Genomic DNA, 24,015 nt, shown 5'->3' with positions numbered 1-24,015 from the left:
TTTATAGAATAACTACTATTCTTATAGCTGTGATATATATTATACAGCACTTAGGATAGGATTCATTCATATGATTGATATTTACGTCTCGAAAGCTAGCCTAACATGCCAGCAAAGAGTTTACAAAACACATTCTTCCCCAGGAGTATCATCACATTAAAGTTCTCCTATGTAAAGCCATGTACCATTTCAAAGCAAATTGAAACAGCAAATATGAAATTAAGACACACCTTTGGAAGGAACTGAATTCTACTAACAAAGTCAAGTATAATTTGGAGTTGAACATGGATATGGGGACTCTGAATGATACATTAGAAATGGTTATCACAATTAGAAGTAAGTAAAAGTGATCCCTATGAAGACTTTTAAGACTAGGAATGATCCCTCACCTACACATTACAACTGACAGGGCATCACGATGAGGCAGCAACAAACTCTATGTGTATATACATACATGTAGATCAAAGTCAATATCAAATGTGGCTTATCTCCAATCTATGTAAACTAAGGAGAAGGGGGTCAGCTATGATGGGTGTGGTTACCTTGTAGTCCTCCAGGGCGTCGACCGCCAGCTCATAGCCCTTGTGGCTGTAGACACATAGGGCAGAGAGAAGCTCAAATACCTGTTTCTTCACTATTACATTCTTGGTGTCCAGGGCTGTGGAGAGGGACGGTATGAAAAAATAGCAAATAACCTTAATATCAATACAAGTTAAAGGCTAGCTATGGGATGTACTTTGAACACATACACAAAGATATAATCACAATAGTTTGACCCTTTTGAAAACTTTTGTGGAAAATATGACAGAGGCTATGGAACCCCACATAGTAGAGGACATGTTTGTAAAGAACATTTCAGATTTACTACAAGTAGTAGTAAGCACAAATGTTCAATCACAATGCTCTGGCCAAAGAAAACAAAATACAATGTCTGCTTCATAACATTGTTAAGAAGGGGCAATTGTATGCTTTCTCACAAAAGAAGGGTTTTTTTTATTCTTTTTCTTTTTTAGCTAGTTCTTTCTTTTTCTCTTGGTGTTCATAACACAGATAGAGAATATTATCTTATCTTATTCATGGAGATAACAGAAAAAACAAGAAAACAATAATATGATTTCTGAAATAACCTTTCTTGTGAAAAGGAAAATAAATCAATGGGTGTCTTTTTGTGCAGCTTTTGTGCAGACTTTAGCAAGTTTAAGCCTACATATATTCTAGTCTATGCGACAAGAATTGCTTTCAACACTACCTATTCCCAAACCAGACAAAACCACACTCCAATCTACAAAGTACCAGCTATCCACACACACACAAAATACTGATATATCTGATAACTAATAAGTTAATTATATCTACAGGTATATGTTCCTATTGCCAAAAGCTGTGGCGTGAAAACAGAATTAAACTTTAATGGGATTGCTGCTGGAATATTTTAGATGTAATCCATTAAGCACATGTCAGTCTGGCTATTCAAATTGATACTACATTGTACCCATCTGGAATGATTTAGAAAGAAATTGCATGTTTTAATAATGAACTGACTACAGCATCGACCTCAAATATTACAATGTATAAAGTATCTCTCAATAATAGATATCAAACAAACTCTGTCCATGAATACCTTTTGGTACTGATTGATTGACTGACTGACTGATTGATATATTGATAATATAATTTCCATCTCTTGACATAAATCAAGGGAATGAAATGCACAGAAATTCATACTGAACCATTTAGACACATAGTTTCTATATAATCAATGCACATACAAGAAGTAGGGAAGGCAGAATGCTTAAAATAGCTTAAGAAGAGCAATGCCTCGCTGAGATACTGAAAGTACAGAAGAAAATATCTAAATATAGAATGTAATGAAATGAAAAGATACATTAATACTTCATAACCCTACTCCACAAAGTGTGATACACTTCTTTTTCCCCCACCCCTCTTCTCCCATAATGGCAAAGAGTATCAAAACAAATGCGATTATTTCAGCAATTTTGTTCTAGGAGGTATTAAAGTTTGCTATGCAATATATCACATGCTATACTAAGCAGCATTCCACAAAAAAAGAAGAAGAAATGCTGCATTTACCATCATTATCTTTATCATTATTTCTTTAGCTATATCACAGGCAGGCACAGAGTGCTAGTCCAGCAGTGAATGCAATCTTTAAGCAGATTAGATATCATATTTCATGCTTGACTTTCCTTTTTAGCTCAAATCTGATTAATTCCTGTGGCTAATCCTGTTTATCCCAGCTTTGGGCAACTTCCTAATAGATTATGTTTGGGCTCTTATCCCATAAATGTGTAGAAGGATGGATATTATATTCCTGTAGGGTGAAAACCACATACGAGTAGTGGACAAAGCCACTATCATAATAAAAGGCAGTATAGATGACTCTTAACAATAATTCTCATGAGCAAGTGGAAGAACAAATTAGTTTTTGAAATTCAGTTTGTGGGCAAATACAATCATGTAAATAATCATTTAAAGGGATGGTATAGTATTGGTGTAGATGAGGATTGGGCTTTGAACTTTTTGTGAGGTATCAAGAAACCACTCATAAAATAGTACGAAGCATACCATTCTAAGAGGAATTCAAACTTTATTTGATGAAATCGGTTTTGGAATGGTTGAGACATCCAAAAACAAAGTAAAACAAAGCAATTGTAATAAATGGTGGGTCCCACCTTTAATTAGGATTGCTTTGTTTTGGATATCTCAGCCATTTCAAAACCAATTTTCATCAAAAAAAAAATGTTGATTTCCTCTTGGAATTACATGTTCTTCCAGATATCATAAAAGGTTTCTCATTATTTCATCAAAATCTTAGAAACATGAAGGTAGGTCTCAACCAAAACGATATGATCCCTGTAATACCCATAAATGCAAAGTGGTGTGGTATTTTTCTTTATTTCTTTCTATTTCTCTCTCTGTCTGTGTTTGTCTGTCTGTCTGGCTGTATGTCTTTCTTTCCTCATTTATGTGATATGTACAATTGTGTATGATACTGTATACACAAATAAAGTGCAAACTTTTTTGTTGTTTTCAGTCTTGTTGATATGTAGCACTCTAAACTAGACATTTTCTTATAGTGTCAGTGCTTTGCTTCGTCCATGGATATCCTATTGAAAGGGCAAGCTCTGTAAGAAAAGAAATTGAACATCATGGTGCCAAGTTTTTTAAAGGCGGAAGGGGAATTCAGATAGACATTCACATTTTTCAAAAGAAACATCAATTACCTGAAGAGACATTTAACCCTATAAATAAGCCACTTACTATGAAATCATACTTGTATACTGGCACATACACTTGACACTGATAGCATGTACCGTATTTGGGAATAGCTCTTTGAATGAAAGATGAGCACTGCGAATATCATAATGCACATGGATGTATCCAACACCCACTCTGTCTTGTGATTTGGTTCTCATCTATCCAGGTGCAAGCCTAATCCAAAACTTTGATAACTAATGTAATACTGCAAACCTGTCACATTGGGTGGAGTTCTGTTTGAAGGCCCTCAAAGGCAGCTGTTACACACTAATGAGGGGACATCATAATAAAAAAGTACAATGTATACCATCAATGGGAAAAAAAATGTAGATCCATGATTAATGTGTCTCCTTTAGAAAGGAGCATAAAGAAAGAAGAGATAGAGGAAAAGAGAGAAAAACAAGACAGGAGAGAGAAAGAGAGATGTCAAAAAAAGTTGGGGAGGGTTCTCTAGTAGAAAAAAAAAGTTAGCATGCATGAGATCAAGAATTCAAAAGGCTTGAAAGGAATGACAAATGCCTCCAGGTAACAAAGGCTTTTGTGCGTTGAGTCATTTAAAAGATCTTGAGAAGTTTCTGCATGCAGAGACACTCTGTCCTGCCTCACAATTGGACCAGCAGCGACAGTTTTGTGCATGCATGTCTACTTCGTCATAAAACCTGTCGCTACCGAAGTAAGACTGATGTAGACTCATCACCAGCACCTTTCATTTATTATTCAAGAGCCTGGCTATCTAGTATTTGCACTTTGCAAAGAAACCTCTTGAATTAGGCATATGTGTCTGCCACTATCTGGTAGCAAAAGAAGAAAATGTGCATTTGTCACAAGGTGTTCACAGAGATCTGTTTACTGTAGAAATATGTAAATTTATGCGCAGTCTATAGATGATCGACAAAATGGAGACCCAACAGAGCTTGGTCACTAAGCTATGTGCTATAGTTGGACAATTTTGATATTATATAGAGTGTATAAATTAAAGAGAGCTAAATTGATACTGTGAAAGGCTAGAAACCTGCTTTGGACAAGTACCATATTTAGCAGGGACAATGGATGGATGAATGACCTATGTGATTCATATCTCTATTATATTCATAGTTAAAACTAATGACAAATTAAAACAACAGCATATTGATTCTGAAATGAAACTTTGCATATATACAATGTAGCTGTATACAAATGCATGTATGTATATATGTATCCTAATGCCCATTCCTTTGTGCTGAAAACAGAATTATGTTAAATTTTGTTTCCCTGCAATCAAATCATGTGAGGGCATGGCCTCCAGCTTTGCAAAAAAAAAATGTACATGATGCAAATTTGGCTGAAAGGAATATTACAATACTCTGCCCCTTGATATGATTCTTCAGAAATTTCCTCCCCTACGAAATAATTCCTCAGGATATAGTATAATGAGGCAACGGTATTCATCTCACCATACAGAAGAAGGAAAAAAAATACTAGTTTGCTGATATGCAACAAATTTAACTTATAAATCAATTCAAAGATGTGCATGCAGTTAATAATGATATAATTATGTAACTGAAGACCACATCACAGGTTTCTTTATCTATTTCACTGCTACACGTACTGTACAGCCAAATAATCCAACCCAGGCAATAGTTTTTGGTTACAATAATTCAGATGGGAGATGGTGTCCAGATCAAAGGTTCTTAATCGCCACGCAGCCGTAGAAATTGTCATTAAAGGCTCAAGTGAAAAAGGCATTTGCAGAGCTGCTAATAATTCCTTCAAAAATATCTCCAGAAAACTTGCTCATCATACATTGTAGCATAAATCAAAGAACTCTAACTTATCACCAAAATAGAGCAACCGGAAGTCCTAATCACTAAATTTGTAATTACATCAGAGAGGTATCTGGGTGATGCAGTATACTTGACATACAGTGTAGGCACCATGCTAGAGGCACACCCCATTTAGACTGATATGATGGTACATCTGAATCTCATTGTTTACTTGTATCCCACTTTAATACATGGGGGATAAAATCAGCTAAAGGAATCAACTATACAGTCATGATGGCAAGGAATTACAGTTTTATATCATCCATATGCCTAGAGCTGACTGATTTGTCCTCTGAAACAGAGTTTGCCTCATCTGGCTTACAATGAGATGTATCAAGCAGCACTTTTCTGACAAAAGTATAAACAATATCAGTACAAGAATATAATATATGCATTAATTACCATATTAAACATGTACCTTTACAAGTCATTGTAAGGAGGAATGTCTAGCATAATTTACGATCAAGCATAAGAATTATGATCACATAATTTTGATTTTTGTTCAATGAAGTGCATTCCCAGAGAAAGATAGTACACATGAGCTTGTGGTGCCAAAAAAAGAGAAGAGAATAAGCAAACAAACCAACAAAGTTTCTACGTGGTTTGACTGCGTTTTAGACAAAATGGACACTCAAATTTACAAATACTTTTAAAATGTTAATCACCAGGACAGGGGGATATTTGCTACTGATACTATAGATCTGACAGAAAGTTGATTCATTTCTTCTTTCCAGACATCTCCTGGTAATCTCAAAATGTTAGAACATACATTGTATATGATTCAAATGTGAAAATGTGTTTAAAAAAAAGACAAACCTGGGAGGGATTGAAGAGTGCCATGGCTACCTTTAATGGAGACCATAATCTAAACTGTCAAGGGTGATTAATCATCCCCAGTTTACAGAGTGTGAAATGATGGCATTTTGCGATCACAGATTATGCATCATTTCCAAACGACAGCACACACCCATCAGCGCAAAGTGCCGAGGAATGTCCCAAGTGTACATACAGCACGAGATGCACCTCAAAACATTGCAAGGAGATGATTCCAAAAGCCCTACCGCATTGTCACAGTGATTGTGATCATACATACTTAATATTGTAATAATTATACTGCCTATGATAATTACTTTCAATACATTTAATTTTGACTACATGTATCAATAGGCCTACATTGTTGTAAAATCATCATTTTATTGAATAAATGAAAATAATTTCCAATACAGTTGATTTTGAGCACTGTCTTTACAAAGGGGTAAAATATACATTCTCCATCATTAATATTCTTATTTGGGTGTGTGATTGATACATGTTAGAAAGTCCTAAGACATTCTGACATTCTGTGAATGGTAATATTCTCATCAAAATTTGAATTAGAATATATATAAGCCATCTGTACGGGAAAAAAAAATATGACTTCATCTCACACACTCCATGTATAGCTCATTTTTAGGCACTTTTCACTCATACTGCAGAGCTATTGTCTTTAGCATTCAGAAAGCCTGTTCCTGATGTTTCAATTTAATGTGTAATTATTTTGAATATTCCTTGTACCTGATATTGATACAATTTGCTACTCGACTTACACAATTAGAAATAATCAATATCAACATACCAGCCCCTGGTCCCTCTGTATTGTGAACACACAGAAGATAAATAGAATCCTATGTACATATTCATTTCAGATTGTTTTCAAAAAGATATTTTTACTGTTGCACTGCAAGTAATGATTATCATTGAACATTAGGTAGGAATGTTTATCATGAGCGCAGGAGTGGTAATCTACTTACCTATTACAGGAATGCACATTCATTGGCATTTTGTTGCAGTTGTTTTTTTTTTCTGCAAAGATTACACTTAATTAATGTGCCACCACCAGAAGCACAAAAGATGACTAATGTAGGCTTCTGAGGCATTTTTTTTTTGTTTTTTTTTTTGTTTTTTTTTGTGGCTGTATGATCATTCATCTGAAACAGAAGGGTGTGGGTGAATTTTGACTTTTCTAAGCAAAGCATGATTAAATGCATACTCTATATAATGGAATTCAATGCACCATTTCCACGAGACTGACCATGCAAAGGAAATGTGGCAATGAATTCACAGGCTTATTGCCAACATTCAGCTTTATATTTCTTTCAGTCAGCACTTGGAAAGTTTTTTTGTGATAAGTGTAGCAGCATTTGAAATCATTTTTGGTACTATATACAATAATGTAACCAGTATTTATCAGTGTGTGTATACTACACTATGCTAATGCAATAGTTTATAACTATGAGTGGATAAAAAGACAAGTTAAGATTTTATATAACAAAGGCACGAGTCAATTATTTTGAGAAACTGTGTGAAAAGAAGAGATAGAACTTAGTGAGATACCCAAGGCAACATTTATTCATAGAGTGCATAAACAAACACTGTATTCCTGTCGCTTGTTTTTATGCAGATTGACTTTAACAGTGACCCACAGTTGACTTGACAGCGGGACAATGTCCACAGAATCAACAAATGTCACAGGAACACAAGTTTGAGCAGAGTCTTCTTTTTCATTGAGGCATTCAATTTCTTTGGCAGAAACATTGAAACGTTTTCTTCCATATCAGCCAACAGATATAAACACACTCACACAGCTTTTCCACAGGTTGTTCCTGATGAAGCACAATTTTTTTCTGTCTCATCTGCAAAGCCAACAACTACGGTAACTTTTAGTAAAGAAAAAACACCCAATTACAGTGTAAACAAAGAAATAAGATAAACAAACTTTAGCTTTCATTATCACAATTGGTAGATTCGAATAACAGCTGACACTTGCCTAATACATCTTCACTGTTCTATAGGAACAGTTAAACAGTACCTTAAAACTTTTGTACAACAACTGTAAGACAGAATGAAAATTATTCGTCCAAGTCCTGGATTAAGCCCTATTACCCCTTGCTATCCCAATAGTTTCGTGGGATGTTTCCTCTATTTGTTCCCAAGCTACACAAAAATCCTGTTAATTAACCTTGGGGAGTACACTCATTACCTTTTATCAGTGGTATGTCGCATTTACCAAACTTACCTACCAAAGAGAACTTATCTTGAGCAAACATCATATTGGATATCTATTACATAAGGGTTGCTCCCTTCAAAGAGACTTTGCTAAATACACATTTCAAATGCAAAGTCAAAGGAGATGTTTGCTTGTTTTCCTCTCGCTGATAGCATGTACTAATCAATTACACCTAGATATCCAGAAATGACTAAGTTTAACTCATGCATCATAATTCTAAGGTGGCCATCACTGGGCTGATTTACTTGCGTATGTACAGTGTACATAGAACACTGAATAAATTCCAATGTTTGGGGTTAAAAACTTGTGAAGTTATAAAAATTGGACTGTCCAGCATCTTGTTGATACTATATATGGTAGATTCGAAGATATAGTACATTTTCCATTTTCAGTACTGTATACATGGTATATTTTGCCATGTTTTTATTACTATAGATTTCAAGAGTCAACTGATATTTGCAAAATTAACACCTTGCGAAGATTACCTCCTGTCACACAAAGGCACTATCATATTCGATTGAAGGTGGAAAATCATTAATGCTTCTCTGGAAGGAGAAAAGTGTTCCCTTTTTTTTCAAATTCCATCCCTTATTATTAATCACAAATTCAACTATTTGCAAAGTCTTTCTATTTTGTTATGAATCAGGAAATATTATGCTTACGAAATATATGTACATGTATGTTGTACGCAGAAGTCTGTCTAAGGTATAGGCTTTCAGTTACGTATGCTGTACATGGAGAGTATGACAATGTCTCCAACAGTGGGAATTTTAATGCCATACAATTGTATGTTGTGATAAAGTATCTTGATGTATGAATAAGTACATTCACTCAAAAGAATGCAAAGCAAATTCAACCAATTTTCAGGTTCAACATCAGCAGAAGACATTCACACTGTTTTGCTTTATCAAGACAAGACATCTAAAAGACACTATGTTTCCATGTGCAAAACAACTGTCCTTACATTGTTCCTCACAATAAAAGCGGGTTTGCTATGATGCGATTTGCTTTACTTTATAAAGAAGTAGGAACAGTCTTTAACTCTTTATGTGCCACGTTCGCACGTCCGACTCAGTCGATGGCATGCTAACTTCGCATATTCTGCTCAAATCTACAAACCCGCCCAAACCGATCGATAAATCGCCAAATGACGCCGTACAATGAAAGCTTTTCTTGCGCTTGCATTTTTAGTGGTGACTGACTATCAAGCGGTGTTCCCTAATAGATTTGCGTGTAAATTCTAAGTTTCTGTCACTGTTTTGTGTGCAAAATCATACCTGTATAGTAATGTAGCTACTGGTCATTTCACACAAAAACGATCATTGAATTGTCATGAATTTTTATCCACTGAGGCAAAGCTCGGCATTTTTTCTACAACTTTGCTCACTATATGTTCAGATTAACAGAAATTTATAGAAGCTACACAGATTTGAAAAACAAAATGTTTTCTAAAAGCATGACTATGTTGGTGTCTGAGAATAATGTGGCACACACGGGGTTTCCACCATGGCACATTAAAGAGTTTATGCAGGCTATTAAAGCAAGTTCAATGAACCACAGGATTGCAAAGCACAAAGTAACTCGTTGAGGTGTGAATGCATTGAAAGTCACAATGGCTCACGTTCAAACCTGAGCCATCGTGGTTGTATGGGAATTACGAGTATAGCATGACTCTCATGGATTTTATCAAATTCTTTTCTGGACTCATAAAAGCATAATAAGAAGCCAGCTAGATTTATTAGTGTCATGGCCTAGTTCATATCATATAATGATGTTCATTTCTGATAGAAGAGAGATATTTTCATTGTTACTTTGATATTCAGAAAGGGTGTGAGAATGATTGTGTTGTCGATGGACGTAGAGCAATCTGCTTTGCATTTACACATGTATGCTTTGTGCACATTGATGTGACAGTAGTGACAGTGTTTTGTTTTTTTCCTCAAACAATGTGAATCAATGAATCATCAAGGGTAATTCACTTGGGTAATTCCGTGAAGTTGGGGCACAAAGTGTTACATTTTAGCATAACTCAATACTAATTATGCTATACATATATTGTTTATAGGCTTTACATTTGTATTGAGACCATACATTTTCCTGGAAATTTTGTGCCATTCAGACTCAATTTTGATAAAGTTATCTTAAAAAAATGTAACGGTGTCCTGTAGCATCGTGACGTGTCCATGTAGCATCGTGATAGTTAAAATCTGGTCCTAAAAGACAAATTGATGCAATTAGCTTGACCAAAATTTGATATGATATGCATAATTACTAGATTAGTCAGATAGCTAAATATCTTAACTTTCCTTTCCACAGTTTTACTTTTACAAGAAAATTACACAATGTGTCACTATGCTATGCGGTGTCCACCAAATGTAACAAAAAAGGACACCGCGTAGCATCGTGATACATTTTGTAATTTTCTTTTAAAATTAAAACTGTGTACAGGAAATTTGAGATATTTAGCTATCTGACTAATCTAGTAAATATGCATATTGCATCAAATTTTGGTCAAGCTAATTGCCATAATTTGTCTCTTAGGACCAAATTTTAAAATATCACGATGCTACATGGACACGTCCCGATGCTACAGGACACCGTTACATATTGTTTAATAACTTCATCAAAATTGAGTCTGAATGCCACAAAATTTCCAGGAAAATGTGTGGCCTCAATGCAAATGTAAAGCCTACAAACAATAAATGTATAGCATCATTAATATTGAGTTATGCTGAAATGTATTTTTCAAATATCACGATGCTACATGGACACTGCCCCAACTTCATGGAATTACCCACGTATGTGCAATACTTGGGTATTTTTCCTTTCCTTTAAATAAATAACGGTAGATGCATAAAGGCATCAAGATATCTTGACAAGTATTGGCAGTGCTTATAACATATGTTCTTTAATAGAACTGTCATAAAAAAGTGGTCATACCGTATTTATGTATATAAGCACAATGTGTATGAAAATGCAAGGAGGCAAGCACTTGCACATTACATGTATGATGTACCATTACAGCATGCATGGCGCATGAAAATTGAAATGAGTGTTTTGGAACTGGAGGGATATTTCACAGATATTTCACACTTATCCCTCCTGGCAGCTAGGATATTCTCCCTCTCTTTCTTTCACTTATTCTGCAGGCAGTATAACACAATATTTCCTGCAGCATCTTCTATCGTGGAATTGATTGCAATATGATACAGTGCAGTGACTTCTGGCACAATCGAGTGAGGAGCATGCAGTTTGTAACCAATCTTTGATTAGAGATACATGTTGTACGCTTGATAGTTAGTTGTATGCTGTAGATAAGACTACTACCCATGACATTATTCTTACATGAAATATGATTGTATCCATTACTGCAAAACATATTATTTTCATAGCATGAAATGTTCATCAAATTTTCATGAATTGGAGCTGACCACTTTTTTTTGTGGCATGAAATTTTGACAAACTGCCACTGGCATTCAATGCATACGGTGTAGACAAGAACTGCATTTTAATGTTCAAAGTTAGGAAATGCAACTGACTGACACTCTGTCCTTCGTACATCGACGGAAATACCCTCCCCCCCCCCCCCCTTAACAAGAAAAAAAACCCAGAAATACAAAAACATTTATAACATAAAAACAACTTGATGCAAGAATGTCATCAATTTTGAAGTTTGGGACTGTTGATGCCTGTATGATACACAATGTAGGCAATTAGGTAATCTACATGAAATGTGTTCACTTTTATAGTGACCAGCATCATCATACAACCTTGTATGATGATGGTGATGATGCAGATGGAACACAATGTTTGCCTTACTGGTTCCTGAAAAGGAAGACAAGCATCATATAACTCTGATGTTGTGGGACTTGGGATCCCACCGGCCGCGGAACTTGAGAGCCAAGGTGGATCACATCATATGGCCAAGGGGGTCAGGTGAGCAATTCAGAACAGCTATTTATGGTAAAGGACAGGTGGGAAATACACAGGACATGCTGTACTGTAGAGGTGGGGATATTTCATGTGAATACAAAGTGTACATGCATTTTTTGCACTTGACCAGGTACGATAGATTCTATGGTTTTCACATGAAGAATATATGTGTACTTCATCATAAATCCTAATAGAGTTAAAGGGAAGTATTGGAGGGTCGAATGATGGAGACAAGATCAAAAATATCTTCCGCCCGACTGGCTGTCAAGCAGAAGATTTGTAGTATAGTGGATGTGATTCCTGTCCTGTAATCAGGAGATCATTGGTTCAAATCCAACTACAGTATGTACAGTGTATGCACATGATTTTTTTTAAAGCATAGAATGTAGGTACTAGTAGAAAACTGAATAATCGGTGCTTATTTACGTCGATGAAAAGGCAATTTGTCAATCAGTTGAGAGATCATAAAGTGTTTGAAGGACTCACCTCTTGCCAGTTTCCTGGTGAAGTCGGTGCTATCGATCAAAAAGTCCATCCCCGTCTGAGAGTTCATGACAGCCTTGATGCACCCCACAATCTCCACCTGGAGGTAGGCGTCGGCGATGCTCATGCCACGCCCGGACAGCCGCTCCACCACATCCAGGAGCACTTCCAGCCCGTCCAGCTCCAGGAAGCCCTCCAGCCACTCGGTGGAGCCCGTCTGGATCCGCTTCTTCAGACCCGTGTAGTTGTTGATGGACGGGATGCGCAGGAGCTGTATGCAGAGCTCGGGCTCGCTGTTCTCCAGGCTGGCTCCACTGTTGTCATCTCCCCCGCTACTGACTTCTCCCTCAGCCGCTCCTCCCCTTCCTCCTCCGTCTCCTCCATCATCACCGGGGACCCTTCCGGGCTGCTTCTTTGAAAGAGTCCTTCTTGCAATCCCTGACCACTTCTTTAACATGATGCCCCCTTGATGCCTTTTTGCAACAAATCAAAACTCTTGTGTCCACTCTTGGGCAGTGAGCAGTTCTCACAGCTGACCAGCCATGTTTACATTTGTACCTTTCAATACAAAAATTGTCATGATCTGCTCATTATCACACCAGCAATTTCGGTCAGCAAGTGCACATTTTTGGAGAACGGTCATCAGCATCTCAGGTTCATGGCGACTTCAGTTCCTCATCTGCAGAAAATAGGGAAAGAGAGACCTAAAGTTTGTTAACTTTTATCATTTGTGTCCTGTATTTGTCATAAATAGTCTTGACTAACATGATGTCCTGATACAAACTTCTAATGCTGCAGTTTATCTATGGTCTACTTTTTAATAACAAATATGATTGATATGGGATTAAAAAGCCCGCATCTGCGAACAGATAAAATCTACTCGTTTATTCTTGGAACCTTCTTTCCTTTGAGAAGAGACATCTGAGCCACCAACAAAACAAATTCCAACTTGTTTGTGTACTTAACAATTACTACATCAGTAAATATCACTGCATGTCAGCTCCACAGTTCTATGCTTTAAACAAGCCCAAGCCAATTTTTTGCTTGTATAAGTGAGGGAGGCTTCACTCAAACAACCAGGATATTGACCTCCTTTGAAAGACATGACAAGATCCTCCACCCCTCCCCCAATCAATGGCAGCAGACCCTTATTGTCGGAGTAAAACTTTTTTTCAAAAGTGACAGAACAAAGAACCAGTCTACCATTGAAGACTGTGAGTTGAGAAAGTTGGATAAAGGGTGTCTGTACTGTAGTCATCCTGACTGCTTTCAATATCCATGTTTGTCACCCTTCCTATTCATGAACATGTCCTCACCTGAAAACTGGATTGATGAATACATGTCCCTTGATAACCTTCAAACAGTTCTTCATAATTGTCAATGATAGTCTGAATGTAGCACCACCAAAGATGTATGGAATTCTGATAGAACCTCATTTGCAAATTCTCAGTTCTCTTTTCATGCATGGATCTTATATCAAAGTCATCTGAAAATATCAAAAAGGAAAATGCTGGACCAAATGTGCATATTCTGTAGTTCTCTGTTCATGATCCATAATGTAGGCTAAAAGTCACGTGAACATATCACAAAGATAAATGTAAATGTAATGGCAATGATATGTGTCATCTCATTTCTCTTTTTCTAATTTCAAAGACCAATGGAAAAGTTCTCCCACAATACACATCCTGATAACATACATGTAGATCTTAATTGATGAACACACATAGGGTAGCACTGCAAATCAAAAGATGACCGATTTTGCATGTGACTTTGCATTATGTGATTCAAATCTCAGAAAAACCCAAGAATAAGTACAACCAGATATTTGTCCTGAGTGCAACTTTTTGTCACAAGGTACCAGTATTTTCACTCTTGCTCTGCACTACATCAAGTGAATTGGTGGAAAAGAGCACTTCCCACAGCCATGCTTCTCATGTTTCCTTGGGCAACAAGGCACCACAAAGAGAGAGGAGAGTCCTTGTAAATGAGCTACATGTATACAAACATGATGATGGTAATAATGCAACTACAATGTATAATGTACCAATTGCTAGTACTACAATACATGTACATTGTACTACAGTACTAATGATGATGATGTTGATGATGTTGATGATGATGATGATGATGATGATGTTGATGATGATGATGATGATAATGATAATTATGATAATAATAATAATAATAATAATAATAATAATAATAATAATAATAATAATAATGATAATAACAATAACAATAATGATAATAATAACAATAATAAAAATAACAATGATAACACAGCAAGTTTGGCCTTTCTCACGTTTTGAATGTGCTTGGAAAAGAGCATACATCCCTTAGCATCACACAGAGTGTAGAACTGTGGTATACATTGTACATCACATACAAATATCTCGTTCCAACAACTTGATACATCATGCTTGTTTGGTGGAAGCTATCTAATTTATGATACAACATTTTATCTTTTAGTGATCGTGAATTCTGTAATCTCATTGGTCAATCAACCACTTGATATATCCCGTATTACGGGGATATGATGTCATGATACTGTATTACACAGCCAGCTGTGTGTGTACCAAAGACGCTTATAGGAAAGTGCGCGCTAATCCTGTACAAAACAAATGGACAGCGCGCGGTCCTCAAGCGTATTGCGCACATAACCTGAGACCACTAGACGCTTGATAAACAACAGCAACTTATATCTATCTGGCTACTGCACTGCAGTATCTTATGGCGTGTACGTGTACGTATTTGTATTCGCGCATCACATGCAGTAATCAGCTCGTGAGACGTACGTAGGCGTAAGTCAACATGGTCATGGCTGACAGCCGGCGATTTCAACATCATTCACGAGGGGAAATCAGCGAGAAGAAGGTTAGCACTTACACTAAAAGATAAAATCGTTACCCCCTGCTTGTTCTTACGAAATACGGGAAATATCTACGGTCTGGTGCCATATTCCATTCGGCCTTCGGCCTCATGGAATATGGCACCAGACCGTAGCAGGGGATAACTGATAGTATTGATCAAACATAGCAATATTCCGTTCACATTGAGATCAGATTTAGTATAAAGTCTGTAGTATTATGTCTGTGCATAAGATCAGGAACATATTTTTCAAATACTCCATGCTTGCTATAACTGATAAGACTGCATAAACCGATTAACACTTTTATAGCGAAACATCCCCCTCAAAAAAAAAAGAAAGAGAAAAAAAACTAGAGATTGTAATTTGTCATCACTGACAAATTAAGGTGATCCGATTTTTTTTTATCAATGATTCGAGTCCTGATCGCAATAGGCATGACCATACAAGTTTCATCTGTGTTTAGAGACATTGGCCGTGTGATGTTTGCATTCTCATTTAGAAAAGGGAGTCATATCTGCCATCTTTGGTACCAAATTCTGTATACACTGAATAACGAAGATACAGCAATGAATACATATGACCTTTGACCCACCTTTGCACTCCCAAGATTGCATCTGATGAAATAGTGGTTATTTTGTGAAATGATTCTCGCGACATCGTCTATACGTGTGGAAAATATGGGAAAGATAGGACAGGTATTCACTAAGATACAAGATGAAACATTTATGACCTTTGACCCTAATTTACATACCCAAGATGTTGTCCGATCTAGTAGTTGTTATTTTATGAAATAATGTACGAGACATGAACTAAACATGTGCAAAATATGGGGGTGATAGGGCATGTTTTTCTTGAGTTATTGCAAAGAAAGTTGCAGAAAGAAAGAAATATCTCAATACATAGAAGATAAGCTTTAATTTCAACCAATTTTTTATCGTAATTCCGACATCGTATGAAAAAACGAAGGAAATGAAACGATAGCGCAAAGTCTCAGCTACAATATATTAAAATCTGGGAGAAATTCACCGAAGGGTAAGTGAGCTAGTGCTCGATAAAGACAATCATGTCAATTTTCACATTAAAGAAAATTCCCTCCCATAGAGATAACACGTCATAACGAAGATACAAAAAGAAGTACATATGACCTTTGACCTCAATTTGCACAGACAAGATGGCATCTGAGTAAAAAGTGATTATTTTGTGAAATGATCCTTGTAACATGGTCTTTGCGTGTGCAAAATATGGGAAAGATAAGACATGTATTCACTAAGATACAGGGTGAAACACCTATGACCTTTGACCCTAATTTACATACCCAAGATGGTGTCCGATCAAGTAGCTGTTATTTTATGAAATAATTCACGTGACATGAACTAAACATGTGCAAAATATAGAAGTGATAGAGGCCGTTTTTCTTGAGTTATTGCAAAGAAAGTTGCAGAAAGAAAGAAATATCTCAATACATCGAAGATAAGCCTGAATTTCAACCCAATTTTTTGACGTGATTTTGACATCGTATGAAAAAACGAAGGGCACACTTACGGTAGCGTAAAGTCTCAGCTACAACATATTAAAATCTGGGAGAAATTTACCGAAGCTTAAGTGAGCTAGTGCTCGATAAAGATAGTCATGTCAATTTTCATTTCCAGAAAAACTGCACTCCCATAGAGATAACACGTAAACTGGTCAAATTTGACAAGATTACTTTTAATCCATTTTTACGAGGTGATACCGTTATCCAATCAAAATATTGTAATTCTATGTTTGAAAGAACATTAAATAAGCTACATCATACTGAAATCTGGGTGAAAATTGACTAAGGACTAGTGAGATATGCTCGAATGAACTTGAAATTTGATGACGTCATTTTGAAAATTTACTTTTTTTACTTTATTAAGAAATTTGATATCTTTTAATCATTTTGTCAGCATTGCCACCCCATGAAATGACATGTACAACTCATCAGCTTTCAAAATATGTACAGAAAATGGGGGGTCACCGTCCATCCTGACGAGTAAAATCGGATTTAAAATTGGCAGTTTTTTGGCATAGTTGCACTGTATATCGCCATTGACGCGCGCGCGGAATTTCAACTTTGACGGGCCCGTATGACGTCATATTGAGTCGGATTGATTTGAAACTTGGTATAAATATTCCTTAACATTTCAGACATCCGATCAAAGTGAAAAAACTGGAAATTTCAATTGCACATGAGCTGTGCGTGCGTATATGCGCGCGCGCGTACGCGTCCGTCCGATTTTTTCAATTTTTCAAAAAATGCTCCAAATGGTCTGAAACGTGTGCAAAAAAATTTTGAGCTCGATTGGAGCATACAAATATTTCAACGCGCGCGTACGCGCACGTTTTAAGAGAAAATATGAATTTTGAGAACATGAGTAGAATGCGCATAATTTGAAATATATGTGACGTAAATTTCATTGAAAAATTTCATTCCATTAATGAGATATGATTGAGAATGTGTTTTCATATAATGACGTCATAGTGACGTCACGGTCCACTGATCACAATGATACATTAGATTTGTCGTCTTTGGGACATGATGCATACATGGTATAATTTTGAAATTGATAGGCAGCGGACTTTCTGAGCTAACCTCTGCACAACTTTTGCGGAGAAATAAAGAAAGAAAGAAGAAGAAAGAATCCGTACAGATACAGAAGGTGATCCGAAGGATACTCGGATCACCTAAAAAGAAAGAAAAAAAGCCTTAGGAGCTTGACAACATTGGGCAGTACTCAAAGGTTTCAGCCAAATGCTCCTGTTCTGTTGAAAACAGAAAAAAAAAAGATCAGTATAGATTAGGGGTGCAGTAAATGACACTATCTCATTTGAGTCCACCAACCATGTCAGAGGATTACTTTTTAATCTCATCACGTGCAATCACCTTATATTATGGGGTCAAAAAATGAATGACCTACAACAAAATACCTTTCATTGATCTACTGTACACTACAACTGTACAGTCTGCTACCAAGTACAATGTAACTGCAAGGAAGGGGTGTTTCACACAAGAAAGCTTTTTAATACATCGGGGGGGGGGGGGGGCATTTCATGAAGCATTTTGTCAGATATTTTGTCTGACAAACTGTTAAAAGCTACTGAATTCCTTGCATCTGATTGGCTGAGAGCAAATTTGTCTGACAAAGTTGTCGGACAAAATGCTTCATGAAATGACCCCCAAGTGAACTAATCACTTTTTGCATGATCACCATTACCCACGGGTTCAGTTGGGGAGGATGGTGTAGCAGTGTGCGACTTTGGTTGTGATGTGAACATCTGGATGAGGTATTCACAGTCCTCAACAAAATACACTATTAAAGAGTTTAGGATTACAAACTGTGAGAGATCAATTATCGCACACTTGTAGAACAGGCCATATGTGGAAGAAGCTGACTGTTTTATAGTATGAAATTTCATTTGCAAAGCATTGTTGGGGATTTCAAAGAATGGCAGACTTTGCAAGGATTCTTTAAAGAGATGACCTCTACGTGATAATGTCGACATGCACCATGAAATTGAAAACCCGGAATTGGTGACACGTGTCACAGGTAATGCTGCTTTCACGGGATGTGGCATAAACGGATCCAGAGGGGGGCACCCTGGGTGCACACCCCACCTATTTTTTGTTAAACAAAAGAAATAAAAAGAAAACACAATGAACGGGGCGAGGGTGTCCGCTCCCCCTATTAATATTTGAAGAAACCATCTTTGTCAGCTGATTGTAGTGGGAGTAGAAAATTGCGCTGAAGCCCTTTTTTGTTTTTTGTTTTTTGCTTATTTTGTCAGCCAAAGAAACCCGGAAGTGGTATGAGAAATTGAAAAATTGTTTGTTTGTTTGGTTTTGTTTTTTTTTTGCTTGTAAGCCAATGAAACCCTGAAGTGGCATCAGAAATATTTTTGGTGTCCCCCCCCCCCCCACCCCCCCCCCCTTTTCTGAATTCCTGGATCTGCCCCTGTGTGGGAGTCTGATGTAACATACAAGACACAACCTCTCAAACATTGTCATATAGGTTTAGCCAACTCTACACTCCTGCAATTTTGCAGTCAACAAACAAGCATGACTGGAGGCAGAATAAGTCAAGCTTTGAAAGAGCTTTCCACACATCATGTGAGAACTATCAAATCTCCAGCTCTATTTATACAATCACAAAAACAGGACTCTTTCTCACACAAGAAACTAAACTCCCCTGGTATATATGTGACATGATTGTTCAATCATGTATCAAAGTGGGCTCTTTGTCTCGGAAACATTCAAAGCAAAACAAAAACAAACAAACAAAATGCAATTATGATGTCTTAGATTCTCATACTGCCACATAACCAAGCTCAATCAGAAGCAATAGCAATATCTTCTTACATCTGACCACCAGTGCAGTCACCACATTCAATCTACCCATGGCACTTTCAAGGAACTGTGAGTGTGATAATGCCTTTATTTCACCCTTCAGCTCTGGAACATTACATAATTCAACCCACTGCAGTGCAACCACGATATTCCTATCACAATGGTCTGCAAGTTAAATTCCTTTCATATCAGGAAACACACTTTTACATGTAGTTTTAGACCTGCGATATGACTTTAAATAATCAATTGCTCATGCAATTACAGCGGATTGAAAATGTTCAATGTTCTATGAATCTCTCTGGGGTGTGAAAAGACCTTTATCACATCCCATGATTCCAATCAATCGTACCACTTGTGCCCATGAAGTGGTTCATCAATTAATTACTTCAGTCACATGCACACACACACACCTGACACACTATGATTAGGTATATGTCGCACACATAATTGACACTTTGCAAACTATTGTTCTACTTCCATATCGATACATGCTGTTCTTTATACAAATTGTAACTCTCATCAAATCATCGTAAGAAGTAGTTTGTAAGCTTTCCAAGGTCTTGCTAATTATATGAAGAATCCCACAATCAAATCAAAAACATTTCAATTTTCCTCTGTACCTCAACTCCCAGTTGAAGAAACACAACTGTTGCCTGTCGGGTAGAACTCACATGAGACAGGGGCCAGCCAACCAACTCAGATCCACTAAAACCGAGGTTCTGGAAGGTGGCCTACAATATTAACACACTGAACTAGGCAGTGATGAGATAGTGACGAAACACAATTCAGAGGTACTGAAAGGAAACCCTCCGCATAGACTTATCCATGGTTAAAGCAATGTGAAAGCTGCGAGAGTCACCAAATCGCTCACCCCCTCTAAATCCGCAACAATGCCCACTAACAATACTAGTACGACCCCAGATTTGCCCAACTGTAACCCACAGACAGTCTGAAAACCTTCGTAAAAGGAAACCACTCATATGGACAAGTGCACTTATTTTCCTGCACTTGGGCTGAGCCTATTTCGAGGGATATTTTTTTTTCTCCTCTCAACACGACTACCATCAATACACGTGCAAATGTCTGCATCCTCACCCTATCCCCCCCCCCCCCCCAAAAAAAAAAAAAAAAAAAATGATCCAATTAATGGACTGGTACCCAGTGCATCCAAGGCACCTGATAGCCATAAAATTGATACCACTGACTGAATTTTCCTTAACTGTTCATTTGAATGAATCCAACTGAAAACAGTACGACTCCCTGGCTGCATTTAACCACTTTCCAATGTTTGAAACGTTTTTCAATACCCACTATCTATAAAACGCACAAGCGAACACCTTTTGGATCTTGTTTATCGAGTTGATGCATTTATCAACTCTGTTGTGAGTGAGTCGACTGGGAGACCTTGTTACTGCACAACTCCATTGTGCAGTTTGACCCGAGGAGCTGAGATGTGTAGGCCTACATGTAGTTGGCAGTGGTTAGGGTGGGCAGGTCTGAGCAACAGTATAAACACGTTTCAAAACAATTTTGTGTTTATCAACTCTAGAGGAACATGTTTGTGGCTGAAACGCATTTTTTATTACACTATTTTACGCAATTCAGAAACGCCGTTTCTGACCCCATAATCAAAACAGTTAGCGCTTTTGGTATCAACTGCCCAAAACTCTGTGAAGTTGTTTGGAAACCGTAATTCTGCGTCAGAAGTGAGTTGATGAACATACCCCTTGTCAAATGACCAAAGAATTGCATTGCTTTTGCATTTGCATAGTAATACACGCACCGCACACAAGATTTCACTTGTGCCAAAACCTGCCATCATACTTAATGGTTAATTTTCTTTGAGACCGGAGGAACCTGTCAAGAGTTCTCCAGATTTTGCACACCACAAAAATTATCTAAAATTCAGAGACAAAATCACGAGTTGGTTATATTGTCTGGTTGATTTGCAAACAGAAACTACAACCAAATAATAACCTGAACTTGAAAATGACCGTTATGCTGTTCTGAGCATTGATAGAAGATTCACTGCTACTGACCTCTTTTGACATCTAGGCTGTGATTTATCACTGAACCTCAAACTCTGATAAAATGGGATGAAATTGATGTAGATTCATTGGGGTCAGGTACACAGCAGCCATTGGGAATCTTTCTCATGGAAACTAAATGCTGTAATTCCCCCACTTTTATTCCCCTATCTCTCTCTCTCTCTCTCAGTACATATTTGTCTATCTACCTACAATATTTTGTCTATTTATGTATCTACCTGTCTACCAATCTATATCTATCTACCTATTGTCCCATCTATCTATCTATCTATCTTTCTATCTATCTATCTATCTATCTATCTATCTATCTATCTATCTATCTATCTATCTATCTATCTATCTATCTATCCATTTACATATCTAAATAATCTATCTGCCTATAGACTATATCTACCCATCTATCTACCTATCTATTATACCAACATATCGTCGGCTGAGAACCACAAGGGCATTATTACAATTTTTGTGGGTATTGAATTATCATGGTGAAGAGCTTGATCTCCTCTACATTATGAGGTCAATTTTAAATTCTTTTCATTTTCAGTAAAATGTTACAAATCAAAACTGCAAGGGCACCATTTCACCGTATATTTGGAACAATGTAAATAAATCTACTAGCCTTTGATTGAATAAACTGTTTATTTTAAGAAAATTGATTGTTTTAACTTTACTACAGCTGTAAATACTCAATCTTTCATAGAATGCTATAGCGCCCTTCTGGTTCTCAGCTGATGGAATAATCTAGTCTGTCTATCTACCTAATGTCTGACTATCCATCTATCTACATATCAATCTATCTATCTATCTACCTACCTATACCATATCTGTCTATCAATCTACATTTATTTATCTATTTATCCACCCATCCATCTATTTAGATATCTGCCTATCTGTCCATCTACCTATCCCATTTGTATCTGATCTATTTAGGTACCTATCTGTCTTCAGACTACATGGATGTCTACCCATCTATCTTCCTATCTATCTCTACCAATTCGTATTACTATATTTCAATCCTGTGGCCATCAGCTCCCTCCATCTCTCCCTCTCCTCTGCTCTTTCTCCCTCTTACCAACTGCCTCCACTGTATCAGGCTGTCCAAACTCAGCCGTGTTTCACAATGCAATGATCAATGAGCTCTTCTACCTCTGCAGACCCAGTTCTCTGCCAAGGTGTGACATCATCAAACTCATCAAAAAGATTAAATCTTCATTCAGCAGTGCTGTGGTAGTGCCATCCTTATTCTGATTCTTGACAGGCAGCACATCATATCATAGTTCCAGGAGCGCCAACACAATGAATCACATCCAGTGATTTACGACAATGGATCCATACATGTGTTACTTGACGACCAAGATATCATCTGTAAATATTATTGGATGTAAAGTACAGTGCTAATGGGCCTCGCAAAATGTCGACAGCCTAGTAACCAAACGGCCTTGGCAGCAGCTCCCAGTTGTCGCACAGCTTCTGTCCCTGCTGTGAGGCACGAAAAATGCTGTGGAGTAGCATTGGGCTTCACAGCCCTGCATGCATTCATTCTTGATTCTGAGGCCACCTTTTATATTATTTGAAGGTCTGGAAAGGTACTTTGTGTATATATTATGCATTAGAAGAATGTATCATTCATACCACATTCCCATCCAAACCTTATTATCTATTAAAGTTTGTTGTTTGTCCTTGGTGTAATGAGATAAAAAAAACAGGGGCCACAATGTCATCTGTCTCTTTCTTACTTAGCTTCATAGAGTTCGTAAATACAAAACTTACATAGTTATCTAAATGTTTTCGAAATATTTAGTTCATAATTTGATACTTTCTATACCTCACTTTATAAAAGGTGTAGGGGCCACAATATTTCTGTCAATCTTTTTTTTTTCTTTTTGGTAATGCTTGTAAACATACACACAGTTTTTGAAATGATGCATTTATTTGTATATACATATATGATTCATTCTGCTCGTTTTTGCCTCACCGCATATACAGCATTGGGGCAACATGTTTTCTGCTTTTTTTTCTCCTCTTTCTAACATTTGTAAATATTCATATTGCATACATCGTTGTCAAAATGTGAAATATATGTATACATCATTGTGCACATAGGCCCTAATTCATGTTGTACTTTCTCTTTACCTACCACGCAAATCAAAGAAAGTACTTGTACTCTATTTTGAGTCAAAGGGTAAAAT

At 36.9% G+C, this 24,015-nt stretch overlaps 1 protein-coding gene across 1 annotated transcript in view; it reads right to left on the bottom strand.

The window, feature by feature from the left end:
* The window catches only part of LOC139717772 (inverted formin-2-like), a 46,780-nt gene extending 33,780 nt beyond the window's left edge, over positions 1-13,000 (bottom strand). The window contains exons 1-2 of the mRNA XM_071629273.1: positions 12,547-13,000; positions 543-658 (exon numbers count right to left, since the gene is read on the bottom strand). Of these exons, the coding sequence (XP_071485374.1) occupies positions 543-658; positions 12,547-13,000 (570 nt within the window). The remainder of the gene's footprint in view (positions 1-542; positions 659-12,546) is intronic.
* Positions 13,001-24,015: the final 11,015 nt, after the last annotated feature.

This window comes from Diadema antillarum, unplaced genomic scaffold (genome assembly GCF_040938485.1).
Source record: "Diadema antillarum isolate AM-2024a unplaced genomic scaffold, OU_Dant_1.0 scf00000082, whole genome shotgun sequence".
NCBI classification, from domain to species: Eukaryota; Metazoa; Echinodermata; class Echinoidea; order Diadematoida; family Diadematidae; genus Diadema; species Diadema antillarum.
The sequence above is the reverse complement of the archived record's forward strand: the minus strand, read 5'-3'. Positions and strand labels throughout refer to the sequence as shown.